This window comes from Arachis duranensis, chromosome 1, assembly GCF_000817695.3.
Source record: "Arachis duranensis cultivar V14167 chromosome 1, aradu.V14167.gnm2.J7QH, whole genome shotgun sequence".
In the NCBI taxonomy this organism is placed as follows: Eukaryota; Viridiplantae; Streptophyta; class Magnoliopsida; order Fabales; family Fabaceae; genus Arachis; species Arachis duranensis.
The window spans coordinates 70,503,502-70,517,848 of record NC_029772.3 but is presented as its reverse complement, the minus strand read 5'-3'; the positions used below and the strand labels follow the sequence as shown (position 1 = coordinate 70,517,848).

The window sequence follows — 14,347 nt, the reverse complement described above, 5'->3', positions numbered from 1 at the left end:
AAACTTATCAAGGAAAGATGGAGTTCAAATTGTGCATTAAGGAATAGTGTTAGTCCATAAATAGAAGGATGTGAGAAGAGGGGAAGAAATTTTCGAAAATTAATTAAAAACATTTAAAAAAAAAACATTTTGAAAAACTTTAATTGATTTTCGAAAATCAAGATTGAGAAAGAAGTAAATTTTTTTTGAAACAGATTTTGAAATTAGAAATAAAAAAGATATGATTGAAAACTTATTTTGAAAAAGATGTGATTAAAAAGATATGATTGAAAATATATAGTTTTAAAAAGATATGATTGAAAAACAATTTAAAAAGATTTGATTTTTAAAATTAATGACTTGGCTAACAAGAAAAGATATGATTCAAACATTAAACCTTTCTCAACAGAAAAGGCAACATACTTGAAATGTTGAATCAAATCATTAATTGTTAGCAAGTATTTTTGAAAATGGAAAGAAATTGATTTTGAAAATATATGATTGAAAAGATATGATTTGAAAAAGATTTGATTTTGAAAAAATTGAAAACTTGAAAAAAAATTTGAATTAAAAACAAAATCTTCCCTCTTGTGCCATCCTGGCGTTAAACGCCCAGAATGGTATACATTCTGGCATTTAACGCCTAAAATGCTACCCTTTTGGGCATTAAACGCCCAGCCAGGTATCCTGGCTGGCGTTTAAACGCCAGTTTTCCTTCTTCACTGGGCGTTTTGAACGCCCAGCTTTTTCTGTGTAATTCCTTTGCTGAATGTTCTGAATCTTCAATTCTCTGTATTATTGACTTGAAAAGACACAAATTAATTTTTTTTTGGATTTTTAATGATGAGAAAAAATCAAAATGCAACTAAAATCAAATAAACAATGCATGCAAGACACCAAACTTAGAAGTTTGTATACTACTGACACTAACAAATTGAGAATGCATATGAGAAATAACAAAACACACAAAACAAGAGAATTTAAAGATCAGAGCAACTAAATCATCAAGAACAACTTGAAGATCAATGAAGACACATGATAAATGCAAGAAGAACAGAAACATGCAATCGACACCAAACTTAAAATGAGACACTAGACTCAAATAAGAAATATTTTGATTTTTATGATTTTTTGTAATTTTTTTATTTTTTTTTTCAAAAATTATTTGGAGAAGAAAATAAAGAGATTCAAAATTTTTAATAAGAATTCCAGGAATCATGCAATGTTAGTCTAAAGCTTTAGTCTAAAGGAATTAGACATGGCTAGCCAAGCTTCAGTAGGACATTGCATTCAAGAGTTAAATTGATGAAGATCAATCAGCTTTGGTGATGATAAGAACATCACCTTGAAACACTGGAATTCATTCTTAAAAATTCTGAAAAATACCTAATCTAAGCAACAAGATGAACCGTCAGTCGTCCAAACTCAAACAATCCCCGGCAACGGTGCCAAAAACTTGGTGCACGAAATTGTGATCATCAACGGCGCCATCAACATGGTACGCTCAATTACAATCTCAACTCTTTATCACAACTTCGCACAACTAACCAGCAAGTGCACTTGGTCGTCCAAGTAATAAACCTTACGCGAGTAAGGGTCGATCCCACGGAGATTGTTGGTATGAAGCAAGCTATGGTCATCTTGTAAATCTCAGTCAGGCAGATTCAAATGGTTATATATGATTTATGAATAAAACATAAAATAAAGATAGAGATACTTATGTAATTCATTGGTGAGAATTTCAGATAAGCGTATGGAGATGCTTTGTCCCTTCCGTCTCTCTGCTTTCCTACTGTCTTCATCCAATCCTTCTTACTCCTTTCCATGGCAAGCTGTATGTTGGGCATCACCGTTGTCAATGGCTACAGTCCCGTCCTCTTAGTGAAAATGTTCAACGCGCTCTGTCACAGCATGGCTATTCAGCTGTCGGTTCTCGATCATGTCGGAATAGAATCGAGTGATTCTTTTGCGTTTGTCACTAACGCCCCACAATCGCGAGTTTGAAGCTCGTCACAGTCATTCAATCCTTGAATCCTACTCAGAATACCACAGACAAGGTTTAGACCTTCCAGATTCTCTTGAATGCCGCCATCAATTCTAGCTTATACCACAAAGATTCTGATTAAGGAATCCAAGAAATAAACATTCAAGCCTTGTTTGCTTGTAGAACGGAGGTGGTTGTCAGGCACGCGTTCATAAGTGAGAATGATGATGAGCGTCACATAATCATCACATTCATCAAATTCTTGGGTGCAAATGAATATCTTAGAACAAGAATAAGCTGAATTGAATAGAAGAACAATAGTAATTGCATTAATACTCGAGGTACAGTAGAGCTCCACACCTTAATCTATGGTGTGTAGAAACTCCACCGTTAAAAATACATAAGAACAAGGTCTAGGGATCTAAAGTGATCAAAAGATATAAATACAATAGCAAAAGGTCCTACTTATAGAGAACTAGTAGCTTAGGGTTTACAAATATGAGTAAATGACATAAAATCCACTTCCGGGCCCACTTGGTGTGTGCTTGGGCTGAGCATTGAAACATTTTCGTGTAGAGACTCTTCTTGGAGTTAAATGCTAGCTTTTGTGCCAGTTTGGGCGTTTAACTCCCATTCTTGTGCCAGTTTCGGCGTTTTACGCCAGAATTCTTGAGCTGACTTGGAACGCCTGTTTGGGCCATCAAATCTCGGGCAAAGTATGGACTATTATACATTGCTGGAAAGTCCAGGATGTCTACTTTCCAACACAATTGTGAGCGAGCCAATTGGGCTTCTGTAGCTCCAGAAAATCCACTTCGAGTGCAGGGAGGTCAGAATCCAACAGCATCTGCAGTCCTTTTCAGCCTCTGAATCAGATTTTTGCTCAGGTCCCTCAATTTCAGCCAGAAAATACCTGAAATCACAGAAAAACACACAAACTCATACTAAAGTCAAGAAAAGTGAATTTTAACTAAAAACTAATAAAAATATAATAAAAACTAACTAAAACATACTAAAAACAATGCCAAAAAGCGTATAAATTATCCGCTCATCAACATCCCTATTTACTTCACCGTTTTAATTTGCAAGGCGACACTTGCGCATGAGTTTGCGCTACCAGAGTGCAAAATTAACAAGCATAAGCAAACTTTAACTCCCTGGATGTTAGAACAAATGTTAGAACCCTAATCCCAATCTCAAGAATAAATAACTCTTCTCTTCCATGTTGACGGCAAGTGGCGGCTGTGGGGAAGTACTACTCTGTGGTGGGGCTGAGTCTTCCAGAGTTGTTTCCATGCTCGTGTATTCTAATTTCTAGATTTCAGAGATGGATTTATCCGTGATCAGCTGGTATATCAAGTTACCTCAATATGGGTTCTATCCATGATGCAGAGAAGCTGTTCGGTGAAATGCTTAATAAGAATTTTGTGTCGTGGAACTCCTTGGTTTATGGGTTTTCAAAAATGGGCCACATTGGCAGGTGTATCAGTTTGTTTTCTATGATATAATCTGAGTTTGCACTGGAATTGAATGAGCTTACACTACTACTTTTTTTTATCTCGGTTTGTGCTTCTGCTAAGGCTAGGGATGAAGGTCAATAACTTCATTGTTGTGCATTGAAATTGGGTATGCTTGCTGTAGGAATGTATAAGGATATCCAACTGGAGAAGAAAAGTTATCAATACTTGAAATTGGGATTAGGGTTCTAACATTGGGACTGATTTGACTTAATTTAACAAACTTATCTTGTCAGCATCAACATTGTATCGTTGAGGTGTGTCACGCTGTCAATTAACGTTCTACCTCAACGAACGTTAACTACCTCATCAACTGAGATGATAGAAGGGCGAATTCCACCAATGCGGTTATTTTTTTGGGATTCTTTTGATTAATTTTATCTTTTGGGAACCAAAATAGAGATTGAGTGATCTTTTAAGGACGATTTTGATTATTAACTCTTTAAAATATTATTCATTATATGTAGTTTGTAAAAAAATGTTATGCTATTCATGAGTTAACACTATAAACTTTTATTGAAATTAAATTTTTTTTGCCATTTTAATTGGACTTATATACACATTTAACAAATAAATAAATAAATAGATTAATAAACTAGTAACCTTTTTTTTAGTCATGAACTAGTAACATGTAAACAGGGGTGAATATGGATCGGATCAGATCAGATATGGTCAAAATTTCGATTCGCACTAAAATCATCGGATTGGATACAATATCCGCAGCTTTTAAGTTTAGATCTGATTCAATTCGCAAATAATCGGATATCAAATATATCCGTAAAACATAAAAATATTTTTAAAAATTTATTTTTATTAAAAATATGAATAAAATTCTTTTTTACTACTCTTTTAAATATATTTACTCATAAAATAATATTAAATATATTTTTTTGATACATATATAAAATCTATAATTCAATTTATTAGTATGCGAATCACTCAGATCTGATTTAATAATCTTATGGATCAGATTTTTATCCAAAATTTTTAAATCGAATTCGAATATTATACAAATCAAATCCGATTCAGGACACCGTACCTGTAAATGGCGTATAGAATTGCTGAATTGGTTTAACGTGAAATATAAGCCTCACTTAGATGTAATTTCTAAGGTGGGCCTTATGTGAATAAAACAAAACATTTTTCAGGGCGTAACTCAACTGCTACCGCTACGTTCCCCCGAAAGCCCGAACCCTCTCAGCTCTCTTCTCTCTTTCTCTCTCTATCGCTTGCTGGTTCGCTTTTTCTCTCTACCCTCATTCTTCCTCTCCGATCCGAAACCCACCTTCACCGCCTTCACTCTGCACAGATCCTCCGTCTATCTCATCCTTCAACGGTGCTCTCTTAACCTTCCGATCGGTCCTCCTCCTTTCTCCTCTGCGCTCCTCTCTCCAATTCCACCTCTCTAGGGTTTCTTTGGGCCACACGTTTTTCCTTAGCATCCGGTACACTTTCATTTGCACTTCGAGCTATTTTTCATCCGCGTTTGGTTCCACCTGAAAACGAACACCGAAAAACCACGTATTGCGAGGGAGAAAAAAAATCGAATTATAACTGAATTTGTTGCCAGTGTAAACTACTCAAATATATTTGTTTTCCTCTCAGGAAAACTTGTTTATGTAGCTAATTGTCGCATCTAATGGCCTTGCGTTTTAATTAGGCTTCTTAACTTTAATGTCACTATTGTTTCCCTTCAATATGAAGATATATGCGTTTACAATTGAAGAGTAATTGCTATTGAAGAGTGTACACTGCTTTTGTTGGCTCTGTATTTGGATCTATAATTTGGTGGGGAGGGTCATTATGTTAGAAAATCATTGATTCTGGTGAATAGAATGTAAAACTTTTGGAATGTAAATTATGGTAGACTTAGTGTAGAGTATGGTTGCTGATAAAGGTCATCAACCTGTTGTTCATATGTTCCCCGACCCTTATGTCTCTCTCTTATCAGTTGATACTTGATACATTGCATGGAATGATTTCACTTTGGGAGTTATGAGTATCATTAGACCTGATATTGTAAAAGAGGCTTAGGAATTTAGTATAGAAGTTACTTGCAGAAGCCAATTCTTTTTCCAGCAACCCGTGAGTGTAAACTGTTCCTTCAAATTTAAGAAAGTTTCTATTATATTTGTCCTTGGATTTAATAGTGACGTTATTTCTTTTTTGCTCCATCCCTTTTTGGCATGAAAGTAGGTTTAATGATAATATTAATAGTTACAAGTGTGGTCTGAATTCTGTCATGTATCAATTTATTACACTATATTATAATTTTATATTCAGTTGTCTGTAAGCATCGTTTATGATAGGCCCTTGAATGACAGTGCGGTGGTGTCCAGGCAATGACTTCAAGCATGTTGAGTGGGGAGCGAAGGTATGCCTTTGTTTATGTGCTCTAGAAGCCACCATGTAAATGTGGCCAAACCAAATTTTTGATATGTCTTGTATTGAAAATCCTGCTTCTGTCGTTGGCAATATGATTATATTTTATAATGAACTAAAGAAAATTGAGATTAATGATTCTAATGCTGTTTTGCAGATGGGCCTCTTCTTCCAGAAGAGGTGGTATGACTGTTCTAGGGAAAGTTGCTGTTCCAAAACCTATTAACTTACCCAGCCAGAGGTATTTGATTTCTTGATGGATTCTTTTTATTTTCAGTTGACTGTGGTATTGCTTTATGATCTGAAAATTTCCCCTTCTTTTGTATCAAGGTTAGAGAAACATGGTTTGGACCCTAATGTGGAGATTGTTCCCAAGTGAGTAAATATTCTCAGGACTTAATGTTGTGACTTCTGCTATAATTGTTCTTAATGTTCCAGAATTTTATTTGTTTTCGGTCATTGTTTATTTTGGGTAGGGGTACCCTCAGCTGGGGTAGTAGATCATCATCTTCTGCATCAAATGCTTGGGGTTCCTCTTCTCTCTCTCCAAATACTGATGGTGGTGCTAGTTCACCCAGCCACCTCAGTGCTCGGCCATCATCTGGTGGGAGTGGTACAAGGCCTTCGACTGCTAGTAGTGATAGGGCTCTCGAGTCCTGTACAAATGCATGGGGGTCAAGTTCTCGGCCTTCATCAGCATCTGGGCCGCTGACATCAAATCAGACTTCACTTGCATCATTGCGTCCTCGCAGTGCAGAGACAAGACCTGGTAGCTCACAGTTATCTAGATTTGCTGAACCCTCCGCTGACAATTCAGGTGCTTGGAGTGGTGCTAGGACCGCAGAGAAACTGGTATGGTTCTGTTTATTTGTTCTTGAAACTTCGATTCTGCTACAAATTATATCTGAAATATTTATTTATTATAATTTTATGATTATGACAATCTAATTTTCCAGGTTAGTGGTTAATTTTTTAACGCAGTATTTGTGATGTTTATCCTCGAACAATTGCGTTTATAATTTGTTTCAGTTTGACAGTAATTTTGCACTTTCCACACTCCTTTTTCTTGCTGGTTTGGCATGGTGCACACCTAGTAAATACACATACTTGTGGCTGTAATTCAGTAGTTTTATGGTTATGATTATCTGATAGTATATGTGGTGTAGCAACTTTGAACTTCTTGCGTGCTAAAGGCACTGTCTCTAGGGGTTTGTTGAATTAGTTGCAAGAGTTTTTTGCTTGACACGTTCCTGTGTCCTCAGTGGTCACAGCCATGGTTGCCTCTGTTTTATAGGCATTATTTGCTGATAGTAGCCACTTTTTGTACAAATGCAGGGAGTTTCTCAACCCAAGAGTGATGGATTTTCATTGAGCTCTGGAGACTTTCCAACTCTTGGTTCTGAGAAGGACAAGTCTGCCCTGAATTCTGAGTTGCAAGGTATTATTGTTCTGTATTATTATTCTGACCTGAATTCTGTTTTATATTATTATGGTGTTTAATATTTCAATTGCTAATCCATTATTGTTTTACTGATCTTTTACTATTGACCATTAAGTGCCACAGTATTGTTGCTATTATTACTATTATCGCATCACATGTTATAGTTTTTGATTGTACCTTATTTACTTGTAGGAGTTCTTTGTTCATATAATTATATCAATTGTTCCTCTTAACATTTTAAAGTTTGAACCAACAAGTCTTTTCTTGGCCCAGAAACATAAAGGCTTAAACATAACTGTATTTTATTGGGATCAAATTTTGACTTCAAGTTCTTTGTTTATGTAATGATATCTCATGTATGCTGTTCACTCCTTACTCTTGCATTTCCCTTGCTCTATAAGAGTATGTTTCATTCGTTTTCTACCATGAATATTATTGTAAGACCAAAGTTCTGACTTATAACTTGATATTTCAATGTATTTGGTGTCCCATTTTATTAATTATGATTATACTAGGAGATATTTGAGTTAAATATTAATATGTGGTAGGTTCTACAATTCTTTTACATTTAAAATACTGTTGAAATATTTCTAATTGTTAATTATGAATCTTACTATCCGTAAAATGCTTCGACTCATGTTACGGGGAATAAATTTCCCGACTCCTGAATTTTATCTCAATTTGACAACCTTGTCATAAATATTTAGAGAACATAGAACAGATATTTCATTAGTAAATTGTTTTGTTCTTAAGAGAAAGTTTTTAACAATTTTTATCAACTGCTAGCAGATGACAGTTCTCATGGCCGACCTAGCTCCTCCTCAGGACCACAGAAGGAGAAAAGTGAGGCCTCTATTGTTGGTGTGTCATGCCATTTGATATTTTTATTTGTGCTTCAATTGTTCTTTCATTCCATTTCTGCCGATAGGATTTTGCATTCGATCTTCTATAACTAATGTTCTTCTGTTGTCAATATCACAGCTGATGTTCCGGTGAATGAAAATATGAAGGGTGGTGTGATTGATTCCTGGAGAAGGGATCATCAGTCTCATGGAGAGGATGACATGAGGCCTGGGATAGAGAAATGGCAAGGAAATACCCAGCCTTACCCTAATACTTCTGTTCCACCTCAACACTATGATGCCTGGCATGGTCCTCCAGTAAATAATCCTCAAAATGGTGTTTGGTTCCGGGGTCCTGCTGGTGGGCCCCCATTTGGAAATCCTGTTACTCCTGGTGGCTTTCCTATTGAACCATTTCCTTATTATCGTCCAGGCATTCCACCAACTGGTCTTGTCAACTCACCACCAGTTCCCCCTCCTGGGAATGGACCAAGAGGGCACCCTAAGAATGGAGATGTCTTTAGGCCTCATATGCCTGATGCGTATATTCGTCCAGGCATTCCTATGAGACCTGGATATTTTCATGGTCCAATGGGCTTTGAGGGATACTATGGTCCTCCTATGGGCTACTACAATTCAAATGAACGAGATGTACCCTTCATGGGAATGGCAGCTGGACCACCTGTTCATAATAGGTACCCAAATCAAAATCTTCCTGAGCCTGCCAATTCACAAGGTAAACCTGGTGGGTATGGTATTGCTGGAAAGCCGTTGGCCTCTGAGCAAGTGGGATCCAGCCATCCTCCTGAGACTGCTGTGCCATACAGAGTTCTTCTTAAGCAACATGAATCTAATGGAAAAAATGAGAGAGTAAATTGGGAGGATTCAGAGACAACCAATGCATCATATAGGGACCGACCAAGAATTGCAGTCTGGGAGAATGAGCAGAGATCAAACTATAGAAAGAATGAGATGGATTTGAGGAAGAGTGCTCATGGTGAAGAACCACCTTCTCAGGCTTTGGAAAATCAAGTATCTAGTTCATCTGTTACTCTTAAGGCCAAGTTTCCTGACAGTTCAGGAAACATTAAGAAGCCTGGTGATATTTCGCCAAGGAAATTAGATCGTGGTAATGCTGCCTCTGGTGTGCTAGAAACTCCCCCAATATCATCTGCTCCAAAAGATGCCAGTCTGATTAAGAAGATAGAGGGTTTGAATGCAAAAGCCAGGGATAATTCATCTGCTAGAAACAGAGATGAGCAAAGAAATAAATTTCATGCCAATAGTGCTTCAGTGAACAATGTGAAGGAAGCTGGTGCTGGTGGTGTGTTTCCTGCTAGAACTCCTGCCACTGATGTCATAAACCCACCTCATCATGAAGTCAGTGCCTCTGGTGGAGAAAAGAATTTCGATTCCTTATCTGCCAGTGGACCAACATCATCCAGGTTTTTCCATAATTTCTTGGTATTGACTGATTGTGGTTAGATTCTTGATGATGCTGATATGCTTTATTTACAGGCAAATTGCTCGTGGCATGCAAAGTAGAGGTGACCACCGTAACAAGGGAAAAACAAGCAATGAAGATGTTGATGGTTGGCGAAAGAAACCTGAGTTTGCTGATATCTCAGCTTTATCAGGTGCACAGTTGGAAGCAACTAATCTTCTTATTGGTGACCATCAGATCTCTGTTGAGAGCTATGATAGGTCTGGCTCATATAATCCAGTAAGGCGTGATGGAGAATCTGTTCAAACCAGGTCTGAACCAATTGATAGCCATGATCAGGTAATGCATACATGATGCATCATTTCTATATTCGTTATTAGCTATCTAGTGTACATTTAACTCTTAACAAATTCCGAAACTCATCAGCGTGCCAAAATGAAAGAGTTGGCCAAGCAGCGGACTAAGCAACTGCAGGAGGAAGAGGAGGAGCGAATAAGAAAGCAAAAGGCTAAAGCTCTTGCAAAGCTGGATGAGTTGAATAGACGTTCTCAAGCAGTGGAAGGTCCAACTTCAAAAGAGTCTGCTACAACGTCTGACATCCCCAATAAGCAACAAGAATTACAGCCATCTGATTCAGCAATTGTATCAGGAAAATTTGGAGTTGTGAGTTCGGCTTTAAATTCTGATGCTAAGGCTATCCCTCATATTAATGATATTAGCATTAATAAAGTTGAAAAGTTACCCATCTTGTCCTGTGAGCCACCTTCAGAGACCCATGTGAATTCTGGCAAAGAGGCTGTTCTGATTCATAATCAGTCAATGAACTTGCAACAAGATGTTAAGAGTGCTGATGGCATTAATGCCTTACAGTTTCACAATAATATTACCTCAAAGCAGAAGCGAACAAGCTATAAACAAAAGCAGAATCTTCCTTCAGAGAAAACTGGGAGTGAAAAGGTTGCATCTTCCACTTCATTTGGCTCAAAGGCCGAGAATGATTTAGTGGTTGATATTTCTGTATCTTCTGGCAATGTTATCCATGAAGTTGGTTCAACTGGGGGATTGAACATGCCCATGAATTCAGCTACTATGATTGATTCCTCTGTAAACCAGAGAAAGAAGAATACCAGGAATGGGAAAAACAAACAAAAATTTGAAGATAGTTCTTCTGCATTACCATTGGCACCAAAAGAAGCTAATATTTCAAAAAGCTCTGTCGAAATTGATAAGGCCAAGGTTGCCAACATTGAGTTAGAACAGGGTCCAGTTCAACCATCATCCTTGTCTAAGGATTCAACTCAATTTTCAGAGCATCACAGACATTCAGCAAGTGAGGAAGCCCATGCTAAAATGAATAGTCAGTGGAAACCTCAGCATTCTCGTAGGCCATCGAGAAATATGCAAGCTACTAGACCAGGAGAGAAATCTCATGGGAGTGATGCAGTGATGTGGGCCCCTGTGAAACACCATAATAAGACTGACGTGGATGAATCAGATGAGAAAACCAAAGCAGAGGCAGTCAATACTGAGAAGAGTGATCAGCAGGTGCATAATTTTAAAAATAAGAGGGCAGAAATGGAGAGATATGTTCCAAAACCTGTTGCTAAAGAAATGGCTCAGCAAGGAAGCATCCAACAACAGGTGGTTTCATCAGTCAATCAGGCTCCATCAGATGGGAATGTTGGAAGAGTTGATTCTGTTTCTGTGGGTCCACAGATTGCTCAGGTAACTGATTCAATTGTTGGAAAAGTGACCCATGGAATGGAGCCTAAAAATAGAGATGGCAGGCATGCTAAGCAGGGTAAAGCGCATGGATCTTGGCGGCAGCGGAATCAAATGGAAACAACTAATGTGCATGATGTGCGGGGTGGACTGGACATTGATTCAAACTCTGAACCAATTGTTCAGGGACAAACAGAAGATCGTGGAGATCCTAAGTCTGAAATAAACTTATCAAAGGGGCAATCAATGCAAATTAATAACTATAGTGATCTTGATGGTTCAAACAATCCTGTCAATCATGATTCAGCTGCTCATGTTTCTGTTCCTGTTATTAAAGATCATGGAGCAACAGGCAGAGGTAGGCGGGTTCCTTTCAGAGGACATAAGGGTGGAGGGATGAACCATGATGTGGATCATAAGAAAAATGATAGAGAGTTGGAGAGAAATGAAACACCCACTTCATCCTCTGAGCCTAGTCAACCAGATATCGGTGCTGCTGCTTTGAAAGAAAATCGAAATGTTGGAGAACGCTTGACTTCTCACTGGCAACCCAAATCTCAGGCTTCAAATAATCAGAGGGGAAACAAATCCAGTGATCTAAATGTCAATTCAGTTGTGGTTGGAGTTAAAAAAAAGGATTCCTGTTGGGATGAAGAATCAATTCCAGCCGCTGATGACAATATGTCTAATGCTCATGTAGCTCAACCTCACAATGATCAATCAGTCTTGGACAAGAGCAAGGCCAGAGAAACTACACATTTTGGGAACCAAGATTCTAAAAGAGAGAGGAAACATGTGCCAGCAAGGAGGCATCCCAACTCCTCAAATCAGGGAAATGTTAGCTTGGTTGAGCAATCTCCCACATCTATAGATCAAAGGCATGATCACCGTCCATTCTCTGGCTTTGGCAAAAATGGAAACCTAAACAGGTTTGGAAGAGGACACGAGCCTCGTGGAGATTGGAAACCACCTGCCCAAGATAACAGGCACTATAATCAATCTACAAACAGGGAGAGGCAGGGCCCAAACCTGCATTATGAGTACCACCCTGTCGGACCATATGATGGCAGCAAATCAGACAACATAGAACGGCCTAAAGATGGTAATCATGCTGGTGGAAGATTTAGGGATCGAGGTCAACCTCATTCCCGGCGAGGTGGGGGAAACTTCTATGGACGCCAAGCTGGTGCTGATTAGATGCTTTGGTAATCAGTAGTTGGAATTAGTCTGTGTTCCATCAGAAGCCATACATCCATTAACTTTGCTGCTTAATACAGCCGTGTTTTCAGGTATATGTGGTCTTCAGATACCTTTGAACTTTCAATTGTAAATGCAGCCTCAATGCCTCATCAATTATCTTCTGATTGTCGGTATGTATTCCACAGGGAGGGCTAGAAGTGAAGATGGTACCCTCTTTTTTGTAGGGCGGGGCTAAGAAAAGGTTTGATGGTTATTGCTGTAATATTGTAGTGCTCTGTGGTGGATGGTTATTTTTCTAATGTAATTGAAAATAGTATTTGATGGCATTTTGTTTTTAATGGAGCACTTGTCCTGTTTCAACGAGCCTCTTTTCAGGCACCAGAGAGAACGAGTGTTTTGTGTGCCATCTGCTCATATGAGATGCGTTCCAGGCCTTACGCAGTTTGAGGAAGAAAATGATTATTTCCCCATAGCTAAAGACTACCAAGTAATTCAGCAAAGAAGCAAGCAAATGATTGGTGTTCGCAGTGTATTTCTTATTTTGATATGCGTTTTGAATAATTTTTTTCGAGCGTTGAAAGCTTAATTAGTCATTTGGAATGAATAGTTCCCAGTTTATCCTGACCTCAAATGTCTAAGCTTCCATTTTCGTTGTGTCTAATATCAATAGGTATTTTGGAAAAAGATTTCGTTTTCGTCTTTTTCCTCCGATATTCGAGAAGTTTCTGTGCCGTTGAGACTTGGGACTTTGAAGTCAATGTTGGGCTATTTCTTATTTTCTTTAGGAGAGTGGTACAGTAGCATTGGGGCTATTGGGGGATCGCAATAGTTCTGAATTCTGATCAGGGTCGATAGTGCCAGGATAGATTATGAGGGTAGGGGCAGAGAAAAAAAATTGTCTGCGAGTTCAGATGAACGCATAATCTAGGAAGGGAAGGGATTTTGAACCAAAAAAGGAAGGGATTATGTAGTGAAAATGTAAAATCATGTATCCGGTTATTAGATAGAATAGTCTATTATTGATAAATGCAGAGAACTGATTATTACTTAATCGAATTTGATTTTCCTTTTTAAAATAGTTATACGATTAACACTGTTTACTCGACTCGAAAATTAAAACCTAAAATCACGTGCTAAAAGATATTTACTAAACAAAATTTTAGTACTTCCATTTAAAAATGTATATTAGTATTTCCATCGAGTCATTGACATGTGAGACGTGAATACCATTCTTGTGAAAATAATCAAAATATTGAGCAAGTGTGCCAATAAACCACTTTTTTTTTTATTTTTTTGTATACACAATAAACATTTAAGTATTTATCGATTTTCCTACATATTTATTATTAATTGGGTTTTCGCAATAATAAAAAGTAAGCAACTTCGTATTATTGTGACATGCATTCACAATGTTTGTTTTTGTTTTTCGCGATATTTTTCAGTCTGATATGCTAAAGATTAATTTGCTGTGATACTGAACTCTATTTAAGGATTTGTGATACTGAAGTACATTTAAAGGTTTGTTGTCTGCATTCACAATTTTTATTATCTACTGAACTCTATTTAAGGATTTGTGATACTGAAGTACATTTAAAGGTTTGTTGTCTGCATTCACAATTTTTATTATCTATGTCAATAAGCATTTATCATTCTTTTTGTCTTTTTTTTTTCCTTACAAAAACTAAGGCAAAGAAATAAATTTACAGAGAAAATTTTATTTTGCCACGGTAGAATTTAAAAAATAGAGAGGGACAAATAGGTCCCTGACCTTTTGCCCCACGGACATTTTTGTCCCTGACCATTTGAAAATACTTTTAAATCCTCGACCTTCACAAA

The 14,347-nt window shown here is 37.5% G+C and overlaps 1 protein-coding gene across 5 annotated transcripts; it reads left to right on the top strand.

Moving 5' to 3' along the window:
- Positions 1–5,786: 5,786 nt before the first annotated feature.
- On the top strand, positions 5,787–13,135 carry LOC107494766 (protein MODIFIER OF SNC1 1). Of its 5 annotated transcripts, none has more exons than XM_052253384.1 (10): positions 5,787–5,854; positions 6,020–6,103; positions 6,193–6,237; positions 6,339–6,714; positions 7,198–7,300; positions 8,093–8,146; positions 8,285–9,590; positions 9,664–9,928; positions 10,016–12,600; positions 12,697–13,135. In XM_052253384.1, exons 1-9 carry the CDS (start codon positions 5,823–5,825, stop codon positions 12,506–12,508), a joined length of 4,758 nt encoding a protein of 1,585 aa, XP_052109344.1. In that variant the 5' UTR covers positions 5,787–5,822; the 3' UTR covers positions 12,509–12,600; positions 12,697–13,135. The 5 variants fall into 5 exon arrangements, with proteins under 5 accessions (XP_052109344.1, XP_052109336.1, XP_052109341.1 ...); XM_052253376.1 differs by having other exon boundaries at positions 8,093–8,164; XM_052253381.1 differs by having other exon boundaries at positions 8,090–8,146.
- The last annotated feature ends 1,212 nt before the right edge of the window (positions 13,136–14,347 follow it).

Excerpts from the sequence above, each read along its gene's own strand:
- LOC107494766 (XM_052253369.1), top strand. The coding sequence starts at position 5,823 with ATGACTTCAAGCATGTTGAGTGGGGAGCGAAG. Across the intron at positions 6,238-6,338 it reads AATGTGGAGATTGTTCCCAA|GGGTACCCTCAGCTGGGGTA; the intron begins GTGAGTAAATAT and ends TATTTTGGGTAG. Across the intron at positions 8,165-8,284 it reads AAGTGAGGCCTCTATTGTTG|CTGATGTTCCGGTGAATGAA; the intron begins GTGTGTCATGCC and ends TCAATATCACAG.